Here is a 24310-nt window from a genome sequence, read left to right on the forward strand (position 1 = left end):
CCTCCAATCAATATTGCCCATTTTACTTTGACCGGTCCTGTTTTTAGGATATGTTTGTTACTTGATTGGGCGCCATTTAGGTTAGGCTGTTTGATCGGAGAAACCTGCATGATGTAAAATGTGTCTGTCTCATTACATTGTCATACATTTTATCTCCAGCCTGTATGCTACTGAAAGGGCCACATACTGGTTCTACCATATTCTATATCTGCTACAAGATTTATGTTCATGTTTTTATTTGACGGAACGTTGGTGGAGCGCCGCACTGATGTGTCTCCAACAGCACCCTGGAGAGGCTCGTTGGGAATGGACAAGCAAAATATTTTACGCCTCTTCCTTTGACAGAATGGGGACTATTTATCACAGGGCAGCGTCAACTCCTCACATAAATAATCCCATATGCCAGTGATTGAGCTCAATTGTTTGGGGGTAGAATTATGTGAGGTGTTGTGTTGTTGGAGGTGCGTCTTGGTCAGTTTGACGAATGCTATATTTCTGAGTTAATCTTCACTCTGCCTAATGAGCTGACCAGCGGTGATTTCCCCATGCAGTCTGCAGAATACAGGGGCCCATTTCGACTACTTTAAAATTGCATCCTTACACCCTTTCCTTTAGTTTATAATTTATTTGACAAAGTTTGAAGTTAAAATCTATTTAGTGGGTCACTAATTTACTTTATTCAATCCCATCATGTCAAATCAGTGGTCGCCATCAAGGAACACGGCCCAGTTCCTCATTTGAAATGAGGGGGGCTTGCAATGTCCCCTCCTCGAACCCCCTCGCGCCCACCCCGGCAGGCACCACCGATTGTTGACAAAGACACCGCGAGACAGAAGAGATCCCTAGTCTTGGTTTTTAGCATTACGCCATCGGAGGCCTACGGAGAACGGGAAAGCAGCGCAAACGTCTTGAAAACCAACCGTGAGTCACTATTTACGGCTTTGTGTCGGTGCGTGGTATATTTCATTTAGCCATCCCAGACAGTTGGCCACCTCCATCCGCTCATTTCATTCCTCTCCCTCCCCGTGTTATCCATTATCATATTATGCTAATGTATACCCGCGAGACCTGCTCCGTTATGACAGCTTTCCGTCTTTCTTTGTGTCTGTCTGTGTGGTTTTCGCCCCCTCCTTTCGCTACCAACCGGAAGGTGTGGCCGGCTCGAGGCGATTCGTAATCGTTACCTAGTGGTCGGACCGCAGACCTCGCCGCGTGAAGAAGAGGACACCTCCGGCGAACCACAGCCACCTTTACCTACCCACACCGACAGAATGATCACGGCGGGTCGGGCTTGGTTGGTGTCGGTGTGATTTAACGTATCTCAAGTAGTCTTCCGTACCTAGAAGAACCAAGAGGCCGGGGTCTAGGCGAGATCTGGCCGGGCATGGTGTGATCTGAGTCGGGCTGCCAGTCTGGATCTGACCGGTGACCACCCGTCCTTTCCCCGGAGCCTTTGTGGCTCCAAGCCGCGTCCAGAGCACTCCAAGATGGGGAATTGTGACGGGAGATGCACGCTGGTGGCGATATGTTCACTGCAGCTGGTGAGTGTGTTGGGGTGAGGTGAAATGTGATTGGGAGAATGAGAAAAGGTGTTGTTGTTGAGCATATTTTGACTATATCCATATACCTTTCCTCTTTCACTCAACGAATCTGTGTGTGTAACTGAGAGGGAGTGCTGGTCTGACTGACTGAAAAGTGTTTCAAAACTACTAGCTGTGTGTGTCACATTATTGGTATTATTGGCAACCACACAGTGTGTGTGGTGATCACTGTATTCTGGGAGACCACGTGAAAAGGAACCCTTCAGCTTTTGAAAGTAACAGCAGGAAAACAAGGGAGCTCCCTCACGCTGTCTTCCTGCTCTATCGGTCTCTCTAAACTTTTTAATTTCCAGTTTTTAATTTCTACTTTTATTTTCTGACTTGAATAGTGTGTGTGGTGGTGTGCTATTGTTGGTGTGTGTGTTTATTTTTTTGTGATATAGTGTGACAGTGGGCACATGGAATACAGCATATTTTCAGTTGTTTGGGGAGTTTATTAGTGGGTGTGTGTCGGGGGGTAGTCCCTCAGCTGGTGCTCCTGGCAGTTTCCATGGAAACAACTGGCAGATTGTGTGACTTGTGTGTGAGAAAGACAGTTGTTTCCTTATCTGTGTGTTTGCGTGTGAAACTGTAACAATGTAATACCATGCCAATCCTCTAGAAGTACGGGTGGACTCTTTTAGTAAAAATATACCTGTGTGGGTGTGTGTGTGTGTGTAGATGGCAGCACTACAGAGACAGGTGTTTGACTTCCTGGGCTACCAGTGGGCTCCTATCCTGGCCAACTTCCTCCAAATCATGGCCGTCATACTGGGGATCTTTGGAACCGTGCAGTTCAGATCCCGTTACCTCATACTGGTGAGACATACATGCATGCATACACTATATACACAAACGTATGTGGACACCCCTTCAAATGAGTGAATTTGGCTATTTCAGCCACACCCATTGCTGACAGGTGTATAAAACCGAGCACACAGCCATGGAATCTCCATAGACAAACATTAGCAGTAGAATGGCCTTACTGAAGAGCTCAGTGACTTTCAACATACGGTGATAGGACCGTCATAGGATGCCACTTTTCCAAAAAGTCAGTTTGTCAAATTTCTGCCCAGCTACAGCTGTCCCGGGTCAACTGTAAGTGCTGTTATTGTGAAGTGGAATCATCTAGGAGCAACAACGGCTCACTCGCGAAGTGGTAGACCACACATGCTCACAGAACGGGACCACCAAGTGCTGAGGCACGTAGTGCGTAAGAATCGTCTGTCCTCGGTTGCGGCACTCACTACCGAGTTCCAAACTGCCTCTGGAAGCAACGTCAGCACAAGAACTGTTCGTCAGGAGCTTCATGAAATAGGTTTCCATGGCTGAGCAGCCGCACACAAACCTAAGATCACCATGCACATGCCAAGCGTCGGCTGGAGTGGTGTAAAGCTCGCCGCCATTGAACTCTGGAGCAGTGGAAACATGTTCTCTGGAGAGATGAATCACGCTTCACCCTCTGGCAGTCCAACGGACAAATCTGGGTTTAGCGGATGCCAGGAGAACGCTACCTGCCCCGAATGCATAGAGCCAACTGTAAAGTTTGGAATAATGGTCTGGGGCTGTTTTTCATGGTTCGGGCTAGGCCCCTTAGTTCCAGTGAAGGGAAATGTTAACGCTACAGTATACAATGACAATCAAGACGATTCTGTGCTTCCAAATTTGTTGCAACAGTTTGGGGAAGACCCTTTCCTGTTTCAGCATGACAATGCCCTTGTTGAACACCTTTGAGATGAATTGGAACACCGACTGCGAGCCAGGCCTAATCGCCCAACATCATTGCCCAACCTCACTAATGCTCTTGTGGATGAATGGATGAATCCCTGCAGCAATGTTCCAACATCTAGTGGAAAGCCTTCCCAGAAGAGTGGAGGCTGTTGTAGCAGCAAAGGGGGACCAACTCTATATTAATGAGTAGGTGTCCACATACTTTTGGTCACATAGTTTTATTTAACACACACGCACTAACCCCTTTTTGTCACTGTGTCTGTCAGTATGCAGTGTGGTTGGTGCTGTGGGTGGGATGGAACTCCTTCATCATCTGTTTCTACCTGGAGGTGGGACACTTGTCTCAGGTAAGAGATGTGTGTTTGTTTATTGCATGTTGATAATGTGTGTTTATGTGTTTATAACATTTGTGTGCATATATCATGTTTTAAAATGTGTGTGTGTGTGTGTGTGTAGGACAGGGACTTCCTAATGACTTTCAACACGTCGCTGCATCGGTCATGGTGGATGGAGCATGGCCCTGGTTGCCTAGTAACACCCGTGTTGGACTCCCGCATTGCCCCTGATGACCACCATGTCATCACCGTCTCCGGCTGTCTCCTTGACTACCAGTACATTGAGGTGTTGAGCTCTGCACTACAGGTCTTACTGGCTGTGAGTATCTTTCACACACACACACACACACACACACACACACACATACACACACACTATGATACTAACCTCATCCTGTCTACCTGTCCCTCAGCTCTTTGGCATTGTGTATGCCTGCTACGTGAGCAAAGTCTTCCAGGATGACGAGGATAGCTGTGAGTGTTGCTCACCTTTCTTCTGTCGGTGTGAGTGTTCCGTCGGTGTGAGTGTTCCGTCGGTGTGAGTGTTCCGTCGGTGTGAGTGGTCCATCTGCATCTGAGTGGTCCATCTGCATCTGAGTCTTCCATCTGCATCTGAGTGTTCCATCTGCATCTGAGTGCTCTGTCAGCTTCTGATCTTTCTCCCTCTGTCAGTTGATTTCATTGGTGGCTTTGACTCCTATGGTTACCAGCCTCCTCAGAAGACCTCCCACCTCCAACTGCAGCCCCTCTACACGTAAGTAACCCCTGACCTCTAACCTTTCATCCTTAACCTCGCGGTGATCCCTAAACCCCTAACCAGTAGGGAGGGAATTGGTTCAACAAGAGATATCTACTTTTTAGTGTGACCTTTTTCCTTGGAACTGTATATCATTCTCTCTTTCAGTGCTGGGTAGGTGAAGGTGGCGCACCTATCAGACAATATCTCAGCAGGGAAGCGGAGTCGCCATGGGAATAGAACATTCACTCTGTGTGTCACAGTACAACTGAACGATAGACTCACCTGTGTGTGTATGTGAAACCGTGTGTGTATGTGTTAACCAAGGGTAAACTGACTGACACCCCTGAGGTGAATGTACCAGCAGTTCTAGGGGGAAGCAGGGGGAGATGGCAGGGAGACACTGGGCGTGGTCACATCCTAATGGACACTGAGGATATTGAGAGGACACTGCACCTACCGGCTCTCCACATTCCTGCGACCCTGTGTGTGTGGCGCTACAGGACTAGCTGGATGACCTCTGAACTATTGTGGAAGGGGCCTCGAAGTCACATGGGGCACAGCTCTTCATGTTGTCGTTTTAGAATGTGATGTTGTAATAGAACAGTCGAATGTCGAATTCCAAGCTTGTCCCTAGTTCTGTTGTGACAGGGTGACTGTTTAAACACAATCACGGCAAAAATGGACTGGTTAGGGATTGGGCTTTAGTGTCTCTGGGTAAAGATATGGGGGATTCTGTGCATGTACATATCTGGCTGATGAATGGTTGCTGCTTTTGTTTGGTGGTGAGGGGGTGATCGTGTAGCCACGTCCCTTTACATTTCTCCTCTCACCTTTAGACGACCCAGGGAGAATCTCAATTGCATACTTCTCGCATACTCTCCTCGCCTCCTTCTCAAAACCAATTGGAGGAGAATGTTCAAGGGGAGTGACCTCTGGCGTTCTCATCCAATGGGTTTTGAAAAGGAGGCCAGGAGAGAGATGATGTGAGGCGTATGTAATTGAGCTTCTCCCCCAATGTCCTCCTTGATTTTGGGGGAGAATGCGTCCTTCCTCACACCCTACTATCCTTCCTTTTATTCTCTCCTTACACTTCATTCACTCCCTCTTTCCTTCCATCCATCCCTAAATATACAGTATCACTGGTCTGACCTGATGATATTGATGAAAGGAATATATGAAGGACACTGATTTATTTCACCAACATACAATAGGTCTGGTCAGGGAGCGTTTCCAGGAAGGAAGAGAGGAGAGGGCAGGGAGGAGAGGATAGGAGGGCTGTATTTCTGAAGTGGTTTACTTGGATGAGACAGGTGTGTGTGTGTGTGGGGGGGGGGGGGGAGAAATAAAGAAACTTTCTCAATTAAATCAGTCTGGTGTTGTCTATACATAAACACACACACACACCTGTATAAAAGATCCCAGAAATGTTTCATTCTCTCAAATTGTGAGCACAAATTTGTTTCCATTATTGTTAGTGAGCATTTCTCCGTCATCAAAATATGCCACACCTGTCAGGAGGATGGATTATCATGAGGCTGATTAAACAGCATGATCATTATACAGGTGCACCTTGTGCTGGGGACAATAAAAGGCCACTCTAAAATGTACAGTTTTGTTACACAGCACAATGCCACAGATGTCTCTAGTTTTGACAGAGTGTACATTTGGCATGCTGACTGCAGGAATGTTCACCAGAGCTGTTGCCAGAGAATTTAATGTTAATTTCTCCACCATAAGCCGCCTCCAATGTCATTGTGAGGACTCGCAACCCGAAGACCACTTGTAACCACGCCAGACCAGGGTCTCCACATCTGGCTTTTTCACCTGCGGGCTCATCTGAGACCAGCCACCCGGACAGCTGATGGAACCGTGGTTTTGCACAAATGAAGAATTTCTGCACAAACTGTCAGAAACCGTTTTAGGGAAGCTCATCTTCATGCTCGTCGTCCTCACCAGGGTCTCGACCTGAATGCAGTCTGTTAAGACTCCAGACATCAGTGGGCAAATGCTTACCTTCGATGGAAGTGTGCTCTTCACAGATGAATCCCAGTTTCAACTGTACCTGGCAGATGGCAGACTGTATGGCATGGTGTAGGCGAGTGGTTTGCTGATGTCAATGTTGTGAACAGAGTGCCCCATTGTGGTGGTGGGGTTATGGTACGGGCAGGCATAAGCTACGGACAACGAACACAATTGCATTTTTATCAATGTCAATTTGAATGCACAGAGATACCGTGAAGAGATCCTGAGGCCCATTGTCGTGCCATTCATTCGCCGCCATCACCTCATGTTTCAGCATGATAATGCATGGTCCCGTGTGGCAAGGATCTATACTCAATTCCTGGAAGCTGGAAATGTCCCACTTCTTCCATGGCATGCATACTCATTAGACATGTCACCCATTGAGCATGTTTGGGATGCTCTGGATTGACACGTACTACAGCGTGTTCCAGTTCCTGCCAATATCCAGCAACTTCGCACAGCCATTGAAGAGGAGTGGGACAACATTCCACAGGCCACAATCAACAGCCTGATTAACTCTATGCAAATGAGATGTGTTAATGTGTTCTTAACTGACTTGCCTAGTTAAATAAAGGTTAAATAAATAAAAAATAAATGTGTTGCGCTGCATGAGGCAAATGGTGGTAGTCACACCAGATACTGACTGGTTTTCTGACCCATGCCCTTACCTTTTTTTTTAAGGTATCTGTGACTAACAGATTTATATCTGTTTTCCCAGTCATATGAAATCCATAGATTAGGACCTAATGAATTTAAAATGAACTGATTTCTTTATATGAACTGTAAAATTGTTGAAATTGCTTTTATATTTTTGTTCAGTGTAGCATAATCTTCCATAATAGACCATGCATTATTTGTTGCATATAGTCTCCTGAGGATTAATCTCCCACAAATGAAAAAATATGTGATTTTGGATCTCAATTTACTGTTGAGAGTTAGAATAGTAGAATACACCAGGTGCAAATTCGAAATGTGGTTATGCATCAGCAGTTTTTCTCTTATGTCAGTCACTGACAGTCACTCAACTGGCCCATGTTAGCATTTTTTAAATTTCATTTAGTCTAGCCAGCAATCTACCCTTGTAGCAATCATGGTCTAATTACCGACCAGGGGGACCCCAATGATTTTGTTAGTCACTCTCACTCAGATATGATATTAACAACTTCAAACATTTCTATCCACCCTATGGCAAAATGCATAGAATTGTGTGAAATTAGCTCTAAATCTGTGCAGCAAAACATTTCAGTTGCCCCACTCTTGAGTGAAAACTCCCATTTAAAAATTACTTTTCTGCAATTTTACAGATTTTGTCATGACTTATTTCATGTTAATATGATATCTGACTAAGAATGACTACCAAAATCAATAAAACCACATGTCATTTGCCTGGAACCGACCCTGACTGTGGCCCCTCATGATAAGTTCAGGGTTTTTGTGGGCCCCACACCATCAGTTGCCCATCCCTGGTTTACTTTATTCTAGTGACAGTAACACACTAGACTAGCTTCACTATTGAATTGTAATTTATTTGGTTGTTACAGGTTACGCCCTACTTTTCACTATTGAAAAGGCTGTTGGTTGGTTTACATTCCACCAGTCTAGCAGAGCATCCAGATCCAGCCTCGTGAACACCCTCTGGGTCTTTGTGTCTCAGCACGTTGCGGTGGCTGCGGCTGGGCTCCATCCATTACGGTCATAGTCCGCTGAACATGCTGTACCAACCGGAATAGCAGTATGTTTATTATATGTTTATTATAGGGGAACATCAGCCCAGGGGATCTGGGACTGGGAATAAACTGTCCAGATTTACCTAACCAGTGTTTTTGATATTGAATTATTAGTATATTTATTAGTTTATTTTTAGGTTATTATTGTATTTTTGTCAATTGTGAGATAGAATACATCATGTCAACAAACCCACATAACAAAGGACTGGCAGTGGTGAAACGGTTGGCGCAATGAACCGCACGCGCTCCGCTCTCGCCATCTTCCGTTCCCATGATGCAGCGCGTCAGCCTGTCTCTGAGTCCCTCCGAGCCGCCATGTTGTTGGAGTGAAAGCTTGGAAGTCTGGAAAGAGAACCGGGGCTGAAATCTGCGACCATCTGCCCTCTCCGCCTGTAAGTAGCCCTCTCCCGTGGGAACAGAAACACTCTAGACGCATCAAACCACACATCACCCGGTTTATTGTCTTTACCGGACCGGAACGAGAGTTCTGGGTGTTATTTTAACGGCTGTGTTGTCGCCTCCCTCTCCTGCCTCCGGTTGTGTTGCTGTCTTCCGCTCTTGCCAGACAGCTCAGGCCTTTGTTAGCTAGCTTATATCCGCGTCATGGAGACAGCACTCTTCTCGTGCCCCTCCTGGTACTAGTAACGGGTCACCGGTGTGTGCGATCCAGAGAGGAGGTGTTGGAGCCTGGTTTGGCCAGTGTCGGACTGGGCTGAACAGGTCTCTGGCTTGGAGGCCGTGTATTGTTGGTAAATGGGTAACGTTAACTAGCTACTGGAACCAGTTCCGTGGTTGGCATGCGACTTTAGCTAGTTAACGTTATTCGGCTAGCGAACACTTCCTTACACGGAGAACATAGTTAACTAGCTATATGTCAAAACCAGACGAACTAATTTGCTTACGTCCATTTATGCCTAAATGGCCTCATTGTTTTGTTTAGTTGGATGTTGTGCCTCAGCGACTGACAGCTAACGCTAGCTAGCTGGCACACAAAGCTACGTTCCGCTTTTGTTCTGGCACGGGTGGACAGGACAGTAGATCGCGGTGATAATCGATCCCTGGTATTAAATAATGATTAACCCAGTTAGAGCCAACAATGCCTATTTCCGGGTGGCGAACACAACGACTCGAGCGTGATGAACAAGAGACTGTGTTACTGATTTCCGGGTGTTTCCAAATAGGTAGCTAATGTTACATGTCTAACATGGCATAAACCGCTGTTGTCTGCTTGCATGGAATAACATACTTTAATGCTATTTTCATGCAATACAGACTGGGGGTATTTTTATATATATTTTTATTTCAAGTGGCTGTCTTGAAGCGTTGTCTGGATGGCAGGACTTAGCTTGCTGGCTAGCTAATGATACCTGCAGAGGGGGCGTGTTCGTTACGGTATAGCTCAATGCATGGAGGCGTCTGCTCATTGTAGTGTGTCTGTGGTTGATAGGTGTGTGTACACCTCGGAGCCATGATGGTGTGTGTGAGGTAGAGAGGAGTTTTGCGATATGACAAATTCGGGCTGTATTTCCCAAGACTTCTCTTCCTCTCCATCTGTGTATCAGTGCAAGGCCTTATGATTCAGACAGATTGAGGTTCAATGATAAATAAAACATGGAAACAGAAGCAGACCACCTGGTTGTCTAGATAGAAAATACCGTACCACTGAACACACTCCTCGCCTGTTGAGTGGGTGGAATCCACATCACCTGAGGTGTAGGCTGTTGGAAACCATCTTCTCCAAGCGGAAAAATTGAGGTATGTCCCTCGCTGTTTGGTTCTATTTGGTTCCTAGAGTAAACGGTTCGGTCTGTTACAAAACGTTTTGCAACGGTCTGCAACTAATGACTACACCCCTGGCTGGGCCGTTTTCAGCAGGACACAATGTTGTGGAATGTTGCAGATCTCTTAAGTACAACTGACACATGTTAGAAAAGCATGTTTGTGCTACAGAATATATTCCTATAGGAACATTGCACAACCCTGTAGTCAATGTTCCTATGGTCTACTGATCAAGACAAGTGATGCCCTTAATACAGTTGTTGAACATAAGTAGGCACACATATCCAAGCCATCTGAGTCTATAGTAGAACATGACATGTATAAGAAACAGGCATGCCTCCTGAAATATGACAACGCAAGCATTTGCTGCAGAATCATGTGGAGTAAACTGTATCAGAATGGGTTTCTGTCTAGCATGTCATGTAGGCCACATAAGATGAAATACACCAGACTTCTAATTTTATTCACCTACGATGCCTATTTACCTTTAGATCAGGGGTGTCAATCTAATTATATAGAGGGCCTAGTGTCTGCTGTTTTTTCCTTTCAATTAAGACCTAGACAACCAGGTGAGGGGAGTTCCTTAGTAATCAATGACCTTAATTAATCAATCAAAAGTACAAGGGAAGAAAGATAACCTGAAGACACTTGCCCCTCCGTGGAATAAGTTTGACAAGCGGTTTAGATCATCTATTACTACTGAAAGGGAATGGGCAAGTGGTGATGTCAGGCTTCAGATCCATTTCAAACTCTTGTCTATCAGTTAAATCGAACGTGGAAATCCCCCACACGAGTCATGAATTGACTGAAAGTATTGTCGAGATGGAATTTGACCCCAGTTTAGCGTGTGTTATTTATTTATGACACTGTGGGTGACTTGCAAAATGCTGGGTATGAAAAATAGGTTTTCCCCAACCCCAGTTGTTGCTTACCTGATTCACCTTATCAACCAGATAATTATTAGAATCGGATGTGTTAGATTAGGTTTGGAGTGAATATCTATTGGACGGTAACTCTCCAGGAACAGGGTTGGGGAGCCCTAACTTAGAATATGTTCTAATTTATGTTCTGCAAGTTGACTCCACTGGCTGGTGGACATAAATGTTGATTCATTCCAGTCCCTGCAAATGTGTATGTGTGTTCCAGATTGTGTTGAAAGGAGTGTAGCTCATGTGTATTGGAGGTGTGTGTGTCACTAACGATGTGTGTGTGTGTGTGTCTCCCTCTTCTCCCCAGGCCTTGGTGGAATGAGCAGTGTGTGTGTGTTGAAGGGTAAAGCAGTGCTCTGGCAGGACTCATTCAGCCCCCACCTCAGAACTTCAACTCCCAGCATGCCCGTGGTGCTGAGCAGCGGAGGACACGCCCCCCCGGCCGGACAAACCCCACATGCCCCGTCCCCTAGCCAACAGGTAAAGGTGGAGATGGATACAACCGCATATAGTCGGTAGACACCAATACAAACATGTCTCCTATTTATACATTACATGTCACACAGACTGACAGACGTGCAGACAAATTAATACACTGCTCAAAAAAATAAAGGGAACACTTAAACAACACAATGTAACTCCAAGTCAATCACACTCACACAAATCAAACTGTGCACTTAGGAAGCAACACCGATTGACAATACATTTCACAAGGTGTTGTGCAGATGGAATAGACAACAGGTGGAAATTATAGGCAATTAGCAAGACACCCCAAATAAAGGAGTGGTTCTGCAGGTGGTGACCACAGACCACTTCTCAGTTCCTATGCTTCCTGGCTGATGTTTTGGTTACTTTTGAATGCTGGTGGTGCTTTCACTCTAGTGGTAGCATGAGACGGAGTCTACAACCCACACAAGTGGCTCAGGTATTGCAGCTCATCCAGGATGGCACATCAATGCGAGATGTGGCAAGAAGGTTTGCTGTGTCTGTCAGCGTAGTGTCCAGAGCATGGAGGCGCTACCAGGAGATAGGCCAGTACATCAGGAGACGTGCAAGGAGGAGCCGCCTTTGTGCAAGGAGGAGCAGGAGGAGCACTGCCAGAGCCCTGCAAAATGACCTCCAGCAGGCCACAAATGTGCATGTGTCTGCTCAAACGGTCAGAAACAGACTCCATGAGGGTGGTATGAGGGCCCGACGTCCACAGGTGGGGGTTGTGCTTACAGCCCAACACCGTGCAGGACGTTTGGCATTTGCCAGAGAACACCAAGATTGGCAAATTCGCAATTAGCGCCCTGTGCTCTTCACAGATGAAAGTAGGTTCACACTGAGCACATGTGACAGAGTCTGGAGATGCCTTGGAGAACGTTCTGCTGCCTGCAACATCCTCCAGCATGACCGGTTTGGCGTGGTGTGGGGTGGCATTTCTTTGGGGGGCCGCACAGCCCTGCATGTGGTCGCCAGAGGTAGCCTGACTGCCATTAGGTACCGAGATGAGATCCTCAGACCCCTTGTGAGACCATATGCTGGTGCGGTTGGCCCTGGGTTCCTCCTAATGCAAGACAATGCTAGACCTCATGTGGCTGGAGTGTGTCAGCAGTTCCTGCAAGAGGAAGGCATTGATGCTATGGACTGGCCCGCCCGTTCCCCAGGCCTGAATCCAATTGAGCACATCTGGGACATCATGTCTCGCTCCATCCACCAACGCGACGCTGCACCACAGACTGTCCAGGAGTTGGCTTTAGTCCAGGTCTGGGAGGAGATCCCTCAGGAGACCATCCGCCACCTCATAAGGAGCATGCCCAGGTGTTTTAGGGAGGTCATACAGGCACGTGGAGGCCACACACACCACTGAGCCTCATTTGACTTGTTTTAAAGACATTACATCAAAGTTGGATCAGCCTGTAGTGTGGTTTTCCACTTTAATTTTGAGTGACTCCAAATCCAGACCTCCATGCGTTGATACATTTGATTCCATTGATCATTTTTGTGATTTTTGTTGTCAGCACATTCAACTATGTAAAGAAAAAAGTATTTAATAAGAATATTTAATTCATTCAGATCTAGGATGTGTTATTTTAGTGTTCCCTTTATTTTTTTGAGCAGTGTAGTTTTTGGTGCAAAACTGGCGGGGCCAGAGGCGTTAGCTAAGTGTGCCTGTGTCGCAGGGCGTGGCGGGTGCCGGTCGGTCTCAGGATGATGCCATGGTGGATTACTTCTTCCAGCGGCAGCACGGAGAGCAGCCTGGGAAACACCGCTGGCCCATTGGGGATAACATCCACGACAGCCAGGTACTGTGTGTGTGTAAAATCAGAAAATGGTCTGGGTTAATGTGTGTGTGAGTGTATACCCTTAGTCTTTACCGACCATCTCTCTCTGTTGCTCTGTGTATGTGTAACCTTGCCTCTCAGTAGGGGTGATTATGTGTGTGGTACTCTAACATTGTCTATGTCTGTAGATGTTTGATGCTCTACCTTGTCTTTCTGTTTGGATGTGTGTGTTACTCTAAACTTGTCTCTTTCTGTAGGTGCGGTCGATGGATGAGCTGAACCATGACTTCCAGGCCCTGGCTCTAGAGGGGCGTGCCATGGGAGAGGTAAGGGGTCAGGTGTTAGAGGTCAAGTAGTTTGAGGACTGTAGACACAGCTTACCAAAGGCCATGTGGTGGTAGGAAGACTGAAACCCAGAATAGTGTCCTGTCATACAGCACATCCAGCTGCTGTAGGAATCTTCAGCATTGTAATGTTAGCTAGCAGTTATCTTGGTAGTTATATAGCGAAGACATTGAGGAAAATGTCCTTACACTTCATATTTCTCTTTCCGTTTCTCTCGCTGTCCCTTTCGATGTTTCGCTCCTGTCTCTCCTCTACAGCAGCTTCTGACAGGTAAGAAGTTTTGGGAGAGTGATGAAGCGGGGAAAGACGGACCAAAAGGGATCTTTCTGGACCAGTGGAGGGACAGCGCGTGGGGGGCCACAGGTAAGACAGAGGGTGGGCCCAGTCCCAGGATTAAAACACCAATGGGTCAACACACCAAAGTCTGTGCCCAGCCTAATGTGTGTGTGTTTGGAGACTGACGGTAGGGTGCTCTCTAATTTCCCCTCCCCAGACCACTCGGTATCTCAGCCAATCATGGTGTCCCGTCGGGCTGGCGGTGGGTTCCATAGCGGCGGGGAAGTGGGTGGGTCAGTGATGTCACCGCGGTCAGAGAGTGGGGGTTTAGGAGTCAGTATGGTAGAGTACGTCCTCTCCTCCTCTCCCGCCGAAAAACTGGACTCCTGCCTACGCAAGGGACCCTACGTAAGTAGCCTAAACCCGTTTCCACTATCATTCATCTATCACTATAACCAACTCCCTTTTATCACTGACAACCTGGACTCCTGCGCTAGGTTCTATTGTAGTCTGAACCTGGACTCCTGCGCTAGGTTCTATTGTAGTCTGAACCTGGTCTCCTGCGCTAGGATCTGTTGTAGTCTGAACCTGGACTCCTGCGCTAGGATCTATTGTAGTCTGAACCTGGACTCCTGCGCTAGGTTCTATTGTAGTCTGAACCTGGACTCCTGCGCTAGGTTCTATTGTAGTCTGAACCTGGTCTCCTGCGCTAGGATCTATTGTAGTGTTGTTTAGCACTCCCTCCATCTTACTGGTTCATTCCTTCCTGCACTCCTCTATCGATCTCATCCTCTGGTCAGTAAAGGCACAGTGATACATCTCTCAATCACAATGTTTTCAATCTGTCCATCCATCGACTTCTACATCTCTATCGCTCGCTCTCCCTCTGACAGGGCCCGAGGGATGGAGAGGTGGAGGATGAGAAGAGGGAGAAACCGAAGGCCGCGTTTGAAGTAGAGAAACTTGAGATGACGGAGGGAGAGAACGATGTCATCAGTGATGTCATCAACCCTAATGGGCTCCCTGTGCAGAATGGCCTGGACGTGGACGTCAAAGAGTATAGGTACACACACACACCAGCACGCACACACACCAGCATACACACATTCACTCACACCGGCACACACATACTCACTCACACCGGCACACACATACACACACACACACACCAGCATACACACATTCACTCACACCGGCACACACATTCACTCACACCGGCACACACTCACACCGGCATACACACTCACTCACTCACACCGGCATACACACTCACTCACTCACACCGGCATACACACTCACTCACTCACACCGGCATACACACTCACTCACTCACACCGGCATACACACTCACTCACTCACACCGGCATACACACTCACTCACTCACACCGGCATACTCACTCACTCACTCACACCGGCATACACACTCACTCACTCACACCGGCATACACACTCACTCACTCACACCGGCATACACACTCACTCACTCACTCACACCGGCATACACACTCACTCACTCACACCGGCATACACACTCACTCACTCACACCGGCATACACACTCACTCACTCACACCGGCATACACACTCACTCACTCACACCGGCATACACACTCACTCACTCACACCGGCATACACACTCACTCACTCACACCGGCATACACACTCACTCACTCACACCGGCATACACACTCACTCACTCACACCGGCATACACACTCACTCACTCACACCGGCATACACACTCACTCACTCACACCGGCACACACACTCACTCACTCACACCGGCACACACACTCACTCACTCACTCACACCGGCACACACACTCACTCACTCACTCACACACACCGGCACACACACTCACTCACACAGACCGGCACACACACTCACTCACTCACTCACACAGACCGGCACACACACTCACTCACTCACTCACACCGGCACACACACTCACTCACTCACTCACACCGGCACACACACTCACTCACTCACTCACTCACACCGGCACACACACTCACTCACTCACTCACTCACACCGGCACACACACTCACTCACTCACTCACACACACCGGCACACACACTCACTCACTCACTCACACACACCGGCACACACACTCACTCACTCACACACACCGGCACACACACTCACTCACTCACACACACCGGCACACACACTCACTCACTCACACACACCGGCACACACACTCACTCACTCACACACACCGGCACACACACTCACTCACTCACTCACACCGGCACACACACTCACTCACTCACTCACACCGGCACACACACTCACTCACTCACTCACACCGGCACACACACTCACTCACTCACTCACACCGGCACACACACACACACACTCACTCACACCGGCACACACACTCACTCACTCACACCGGCACACACACTCACTCACTCACACCGGCATTCACTCACTCACACCGGCATTCACTCACTCACTCACTCACACCGGCATACACAAACACCTCCCCATGTTCTCTCCTGCTCTCTTTCCTCTCTTCAGTCGTCAAGGCCAGATGCAGCCTGCGGGGACAGACACTGACATGATGGGGGGTGTAGGGGGATGTGTAGGAGGGGAGGGTATGGTCCCCATGGGAGGAGGCGGGGGTCCCAAACCCCAAGAGGACTTCTCTGGTGTGGAACAGGGCGTTACCATGGATACCATGGAGTCTGTGATGGAGCCTCTGCAGTTTGACTACAACTCCCAGATGGCCATGGACTCACAGCCCACCGTGGGGCTGTTTGACTACAGCAACCAACAACAGGTGTGTGTGTGTGTGTGTGGGGTATGATGATGACCACCATGGACTCCTGGACCACTGCAGTCCACTTTGTTAAACACCATGAAATCAGCTCCAAGTAATTTTAAATTTGGAAATCTGTTCCCATGTATTCCCACGTATAATACAGAGACACGTGATCGTATTCAAATGTCAGCAAGGTTTGCAATGATTGTTTTAGTCAAATTTTGTGTCTCTTTGGTCTTGCGGTCAATTTGCAGTCTACAAATGATTTGTAATTAAGTTTCCGCTCCCAGCCACCCGTTCAAGAAAAAATAATCCCTCTGTTTAATCTAGTTGATATTCCTTGGTGTATATACTCAAATCAAATCAAATAATATTTCATTTGTTGATACACATATTTTGTGTGTGAACAGCAGTAGTTATATAGGGCCGAGCGGGTGTGGTATATAGCTAATATACCACGGCTAAGGGCTGTTCTTAAGCATGACGCAACACGGAGTGTCTGGTTACAGCCCTTGGCCGTAGTATATTGGTCATATACCACAAACCCCCAAGGTGCCTTATTGCTATTATAACCTGGTTGCCAATGTAATTAGAGCAGTAACAAGAAATGCTTTGGTGGTATACGGTCTGATTTGACACTGCTGTCAGCCAATCAGCATTCAGGGCTCGAACCACCCAGTTTATAAACTAGAACAGCTCTTAGCCGTGGTATATTAGCCATCATGCCTTATTGCTTAAATATATCATATGAAGTGGGTAAAGCAGTATGTAAACATAATTAATATTATCCATAGTGTTCAATAACTGTAAATAGGGAAGCACTCTCTAAGGTACAGGGTTGAGTACTGTGTGTGAGCAGACTGTGTGTGTATGTATGTATGTACATTACCGGTCAAAAGTATTAGAACACCTACTCGTTTAAGGGTTTTACTATATTTGTGCTATTTTCTACTTTGCAGAATAATATTGAAGACCTTAAAACTATGAAATATCACCAAAAAAGTGTAAAACAAATCAAAATATTTTTTATATTTGAGATTCTTCAAATAGCCACCCTTTGCCTTGATGACAGCATTGCACACTCTTGTTATTCTCTCAACCAGCTTCACCTGGAATGCTTTTCCAACAGTCCTGATGGAGTTCCCACATATGCTGAGCACTTGTTGGCTGCTTTTCCTTCACTTGGTGGTTCGACTCATCCCAAACTATCTCAATTTGGTAGAGGTTGGAGAATTATGGAAGCCAGGTCATCTGATGCAGCACTCCATCACTCTCCTTCTTGGTCAAATAGCTCGTACACAGCCTGGAGGTGTGTTGGATCATTATCCTGTTGAAAAACAAATGATAGTCCCACTAAGCGCAAACCAGATGGGATGGTGTAACGCTGCAGAATGCGTTGGTAGCCATGCTGGTTAAGTGTGCCTTGAATTCTAAATAAATCACAGACGGTGTCAACAGCAAAGCACCATCACACCTCTTCCTCTATGCTTCATGGTGGGAAATACACATGCAGAGATCATCCGTTCACCTACTCTGCGTCTCACAGAAGACACGGCTGTTGGAACCAAAAATCTCACATTTGGATTCATCAGACCAAAGGAAAGATTTCCACTGGTGTAATGCCCATTGCTCGTGTTTCTTGGCCCAAGCAACTCTCTTCTTCTTATTGGTGTCCTTTTAGTAGTGGTTTCTTTGCAGCAATCATCTGATACAGCACTCTGTCACTCTCCTTGGTCAAATAGGCCTTACACAGCCGCAAACCAGATGGGATGGCGTATCACTGCAGAATGCTGGGATAGCCATGCTGGTTAAGTGTGCCTTGAATTGTAAGTGAATTACAGACCGTGTCACCAGCAATGCACACCTACACCATCACACCACCACCTCCATGCTTCACAGTGGGAACCACACACGCAGAGATCATCTGTTCTCCTACTCTGCGTCTCACAAAAGACACAGCGGTAAAATTTGGACTCATCAGACCAAAGAAAAGATTTCCACTGGGCTATTGTCCATTGCTTGTGTTTCTTGGCCCAAGCAAGTCTCTTCTTATTGGTTTCCTTTATTAGTGGTTTCTTTGCAGCAATTTATTTGGGCTGCAATCTGAGGTGCAGTTAACTCTAATGAACGTATCCTCTGCAGCAGCGGTAACTCTGGGTCTTCCTGTCCTGTGGCGGTCCTCGAGAGCCAGTTTGATCATAGCGCTTGATGGTTTTTGCGACTGCACTTGAAGAAACTTTCAAAGTTCTTGACATTTTCCGTATTGACTGATGTGTCTTAAAGTAATGATGTACTGTCGTTTCTCTTTGCTTATTTGAGCTGTTCTTGCCATAATATGGACATGGTATGTTACCAAATAGGGCTCTCTTCTGTATACCACCGCTACCATGTCACAACTGATTGGCTCAAACGTATTAAGAAGGAAAGAAATTCCCCAAATTAACTTTTAACAAGGCACACCTGTTAATTGAAATGCATTCCATGTGACTACCTCATGAAGCTGGTTGAGAGAATGTGAAGTGTGCAATGCTCTCATCAAGGCAAAGGGTGGCTATTTGAAGAATCTCAAATATAAAATATATTTTGATTAGTTTAACACTTTTTTTGGGCTACTACATTTTTAAAACTTACTTAATTAGACAAGTCAGTTAAGAACAAAATCTTACTTACAATGACGGCCTGCTGTGGGTTAATGGCCTTGTTCAGGGGCAGAACGACAGATTTCTACCTTGTCAGCTCAGGGATTTGATCTTGCAACCTTCCGGTTACTAGTCCAACACTCTAACCACTAGGCTACCTGCCGTCCTACATGATTCCATGTGTTATTTCATAGTTTTGATGTCTTCACTATTATTCTACAATGTGGAAAATAGTCAAAATAAAGAAAAATCCTCAAATGAGAAGGTGTTTTTGACCGGTAGTTTTGGAAAGAAAAGCACAAAAAAAATTGTCCATTAAAATAACATCAAATTTAATCGGAAATACAGTGTAGACATTGTTAATGTTGTAAATTACTATTGTAGCTGGAAACGGCAGATTTTTCATGGAATATCTACATCGGCGTACAGAGACCCATTATAAGCAACCATCACGCCTGCGTTCCAATGGCACGTTGTTAGCTAATCCAAGTTTATAATTTTAAAGGCCTAATTGATCATTAGAAAACCCTTTTGCAATTATGATAGCACAGCTGAAAACTGTTGTTCTGATTTAAAGAAGCAATAAAACTGGCCTTTAGACTAGTTGTGTATCTGGAACATCAGCATTTGTGGGTTCGAATACAGGCTCAAAATGGCCAGAAACAAAGACTTTCTTCTGAAACTCATCAGTCTATTCTTGTTCTGAGAAATTACGGCTATTTCATGCAAGAAATTGCTGAGAAACTGAAGATCTCGTACTACTCTGTCACAGAACAGTGCAAACTGGCTCTAACTAGAATTGAAAGAGGAGTGGGAGGCCCAAGTGCGCAACTTAGCAAGAGGACAAGTACTCGCAAGTCCTCGACTGGCAGCTTCATTAAATAGTACCAACAAAACCCCAGTCTCAATGTTAACAGTGAAGATGCGGCTCTGGGATGCTGGCCTTCTAGGCAGAGTTCCTCTGTCTAGTGTCCTTTTGCCCATCTTAATCTTTTCTTGTGGTGTTTTTCTGCTGTTTTGCAGGTACAATTTAATGAAGTTGCCAGTTGATGTCTTGTGAGGTGTCTGTTTCTCAGACTAGACACACTGTCTACACTGTATTTCTGATCAATTTTATATTTTAAAGGACAAAAAATGTGATTTTCTTAATAAAAAAAAGGGACATTTCTCAATGGCCCCAAACTTTTGAATGGTAGAGAGTGTGTGTGTGTGTGTGTGTAATAAATAACCTGTGTGTGTAGTTGTTTCAGAGACCCAGTGCTCTAGCACTGCAGCAGCTGACAGCAGCCCAACAACAACAGTACGCCTTGGCAGCAGCACAGCAATCTCACATTGGTAAGTTTTAGGTGAAAGACATGTTCAACATGATGCTCTGCTGACTCATTTCTGGGAATTTATTCAGTGACAAAGTTCTTGGACTGTGTGTGTTCCTGTCTCACTGACTTCTATCTCTGTGTTTTATCAGGTCTGGCTCCTGCGTTTGTTCCCAACCCTTACATCATCAGTACGGGCCCGCCTGGAACTGACCCCTACGCTGCTGGACTGGCAGCTGCTGCAACACTGGGTGAGAGGCAGATACACACTCACCTGCCATTTCTATTCCATGTCCAGCACACCTACTCATTCCAGGGTTTTTCTTTATTTTTAAAAACTTTTTTTCTATATTGTAGATTAGTAGTGAAGACATCAAAAAGATGAAATGACACATTTGAGATTTTTCCAAGTAGCCACCCTTTGCCTTGGTGACAGCTTTGCACACTCTTGGCATTCTCTCAACCAGCTTCATGAGGTAGTCACCTGGAATGCATTTCAATTAACAGATGTGCCTTAAGTTCATTTGTGAGATTTCTTTCCTTAATGCGTTTGAGCCAATCAGTTGTGTTGTGACATATAGTAGAGGTGGTATAGCCCTATTTGGTAAAAGACCAAGTCCATATGGCAAGAATAGCTCAAATAAGCAAAGAGAAACGGCAGGCAATCATTACTTTAAGACATGAAGGTCAGTCAATCTGGAAATGTCAAGAACTTTTAAAGTTTCTTCAAGTGCCATGATGAAACTGGCTCATGAGGACTGCCACAGGAAAGGAAGACCCAGAGTTACCTCTGCTGCAGAGGATAAGTTCATTAGAGTTACCAGCCTCAGATTGCAGCCCAAATAAATGCTTCACAGTGTTCAAGTAACACACATCTCAACATTAACTGTTCAGAGGAGACTGTGTGAATCAGGCCTTTATGATCGAATTGCTGCAAATAAACCACTACTAAAGGACACTAATAAGAAGAGACTTTCTTGGGCCAAGAAACACGAGCAATGGACATGAGACCAGTGGAAATCTTTCCTTTGGTCTAATGAGTCCAAATTTAACCGCTGTGTCTTTTGAGAGATGCGGAGTAGGTGAACAGATGATCTCCGCGTGTGTGGTTCCCACTGTGAAGCATGGAGGAGATGGTGTGTAGGTGTCCTTTGCTGGTGACACTGTCTGTAATTTACTTACAATTCAAGGCACACTTAACCAGCATGGCAATCACAGCATTCTGAAGTGATACACCATTCCTTCTGGTTTGCGGCTGTGTAAGGCCTATTTGACCAAGGAGAGTGACAGAGTGCTGTATCAGATGACCTGGCCTCCACAATCACCTGATCTCAACCCAATTGAGATGGTCTGATGAGTTGGACTGGAGAGTGAAGGAAAAGCAGCCAACAAGTGCTCAGCATATGTTCGAACTCCTTCAAGACTGTTGGAAAAGCATTCCTCATGAAGCTGGTTGAGAAAATGCCAAGAATGTGGAAAGGGTGGCAACTTTGAATAATCTAAAATATATTTTGATTTTGTTAAACACTTTTTTTGATTCCATGTCTCGCTTCATAGTTGTGTTGTCTTCGCTATTATTCTACAATGTAGAAAAGAGTACAAAAAATAAAGAAAGACCCTTGAATGAGTAGGTGTTTCCAAACTTTTGACTGGTACTGTCTGTGGGTGGGTGTGTGTGTAGTGTAGATAAGTGTGTATATAAACTCAGCAAAAAAAGAAATGTCCCCCTTTCAGGACCCTGTCTTTCAAAGATAATTAGTAAAAATCCAAATAACTTCACAGATCTTCATTGTAAAGGGTTTAACAAGTCCAATACAGCAAATGAAAGATAAACATCTTGTTGATCCACCCATCGTGTCCGATTTAAAAAAAATTTTTTTACAGCGAAAACACAACATATATTTACGTTAGATGACCACCAAATTCAAAAACACACAGAGCGATATTTCAGTCACAAAAGCATAAATATAGATAAAATGAATCACTAACCTTTGATTATCTACATCAGATGACACTCATAGGACATCATGTTACACATGTATTGTGTGTTTTGTTCGATAATGTGCATATATATATATATATATATATATATATATATATATATATATATATATATATATATATATATATATATATATATATATATACAAAGAAAAAAAAAATCTCGGTTTACATTGGCGCGTTTTACGTGCAGTAATGTTTTGATTCCAAAACATCCGGTGATTTTGCAGAAATACTCACAATAAACATTGACAAAAGATGCAAGTGTAATTCACAGAATTAAAGTTAAATGTATCCTCTAAGCAACCGCTGTGTCAGATAAAAACCAATAATAATCTGAGAACGGCGCTCAGAACCCAAAGAAATAGCCGCCAATTTGGTGTCAACAGAAGCTACAAAAAACACTAAATATTCACTTACCTTTTGAATATCGTCATCAGAAGGCAGTTCCAGGAATCCCAGTTCGACAATAAATGACTGATTTGTTCCAAAAAGCCCATAATTTAGCCACTTGTTGTTAACTTGTTCAGCCCAGCATTCAATTCTCAAAAAGCACGAGCAATTCCTCCAGACAAAAACTCAAACTTCCGTTACAGGTCGTAGAAACAAGTCAAATGATGAATGCAATCCATATTTAGGATGTTTTAAACATTAATCAGCAATAAGGTTCCAACCGGAGAATTTCATTGTCTGAAGAAAAGCATAGGAACGCAAGAACACTCTCTCATGACCGCGCGTAATGAAACCGAGGCTTTCTGCCAGACCACCTACTCAAAGAGCTATTATGAGCCCTACCTTTATAGTAGAATCATACAACCAGAATCTAAAGACGGTGACATCTTGAGGAAACCCTAGGAATTGCATTCTCATCCATATCTAAGGTGGACATCCAATGGCACTGTTTTCTAAATTGAGTTTTCACTTCCTGTTTGGATTTCTTCTCAGGTTTTTGTCTGCCATATGAGTTCTGTTATACTCACGTTTTTTTATTTTTTTATACTCGTGTTTTCTATCCACAGGTAATAATACTATGCATTTATTCCCGTCTGGGAAAGAGTAGGAGGCCGTGAAAATACTGCCCCCGAGCCTCAACAGGTTTTAAACACTGTTCCCATGCTTGTTCAGTGAACCGTAAAAAATTGATGAACATGCACCTGTGGAACGGTCGTTAAGACGCTAACAGCTTACAGACGGTAGGCAATTAAGGTCATATTTATGAAAACTTATGACACTAAAGAGGCCTTTCTACTGACTCTGAAAAACATCAAAAGAAAGATGCCTCATCTGCGTGAATTTTCCTTAGGCATGCTGTAAGGAGGCATGAGAACTGCAGATGTGGCCAGGGCAATAAATTGCAATATCCGTACTGTGAGACGCCTAAGACGGCGCTACAGGGAGACAGGACGGACAACTGATCGTCCTCACAGTGGCAGACCACGTGTAACAACAACTGCACAGGATTGGTACAGCTGAACATCACACCTGCGGGACAGGTACAGGATGGCAACAACAACTGCCCGAGTTACACCAGAAACGCACAATCCCTCCATCAGTGCTCAGACTGTCCGCAATAGGTTGAGAGAGGCTGGACTGAGGGGTTGTAGGCCTGTTGTAAGGCAGGTCCTCGCCAGACATCACCGGCAACAACGTCGCCTATGGGCACAAACCCACCATCGCTGGACCAGGCAGGACTGGCAAAATTGCTCTTCACAGACGAGTTGCGGTTTTGTCTCACCAGGAGTGATGGTCCGTTTCACATTTATTGTTGAAAGAATGAGTGTTACACCAAGGCCTGTACTCTGGAGCTGGTGGCCACACCAGATACTGACTGTTACTTTTGATTTTGCCCCCCCCCCCC

At 45.5% G+C, this 24310-nt stretch overlaps 2 protein-coding genes across 7 annotated transcripts in view; both read left to right on the forward strand.

Annotated features, from left to right (window-relative positions):
• The first annotated feature begins 689 nt into the window (after nucleotides 1-689).
• Nucleotides 690-7929, forward strand: nkain1 (sodium/potassium transporting ATPase interacting 1). The gene is made up of 8 exons (XM_020505234.2): nucleotides 690-921; nucleotides 1151-1541; nucleotides 2262-2399; nucleotides 3578-3658; nucleotides 3768-3965; nucleotides 4060-4120; nucleotides 4319-4400; nucleotides 4551-7929. The coding sequence occupies exons 2-8, from the start codon at nucleotides 1488-1490 to the stop codon at nucleotides 4558-4560; spliced, it is 624 nt and encodes a 207-aa protein (XP_020360823.1). The 5' UTR covers nucleotides 690-921; nucleotides 1151-1487; the 3' UTR covers nucleotides 4561-7929.
• Nucleotides 7930-8413: 484 nt separating this feature from the next.
• Nucleotides 8414-24310, forward strand: part of pum1 (pumilio RNA-binding family member 1) — a 34418-nt gene continuing 18521 nt past the window's right edge. For 3 of the 6 annotated variants that reach the window (XM_031793257.1, XM_031793261.1, XM_031793262.1), the window contains exons 1-10: nucleotides 8414-8526; nucleotides 11150-11322; nucleotides 13008-13130; nucleotides 13367-13435; nucleotides 13712-13817; nucleotides 13948-14138; nucleotides 14624-14793; nucleotides 16256-16517; nucleotides 20380-20473; nucleotides 20604-20702. In XM_031793257.1, coding sequence (XP_031649117.1) covers nucleotides 11161-11322; nucleotides 13008-13130; nucleotides 13367-13435; nucleotides 13712-13817; nucleotides 13948-14138; nucleotides 14624-14793; nucleotides 16256-16517; nucleotides 20380-20473; nucleotides 20604-20702 — 1276 coding nt within the window. In that variant the 5' untranslated portion in view covers nucleotides 8414-8526; nucleotides 11150-11160. Of the gene's footprint in view, nucleotides 8527-9511; nucleotides 9890-11149; nucleotides 11323-13007; nucleotides 13131-13366; nucleotides 13436-13711; nucleotides 13818-13947; nucleotides 14139-14623; nucleotides 14794-16255; nucleotides 16518-20379; nucleotides 20474-20603; nucleotides 20703-24310 lie in introns of those variants that run through there. The other 3 variants (XM_031793259.1, XM_031793263.1, XM_031793258.1) reach the window with 2 other exon arrangements.

Source organism: Oncorhynchus kisutch, linkage group LG17, assembly GCF_002021735.2.
Source record: "Oncorhynchus kisutch isolate 150728-3 linkage group LG17, Okis_V2, whole genome shotgun sequence".
NCBI lineage: Eukaryota > Metazoa > Chordata > Actinopteri > Salmoniformes > Salmonidae > Oncorhynchus > Oncorhynchus kisutch.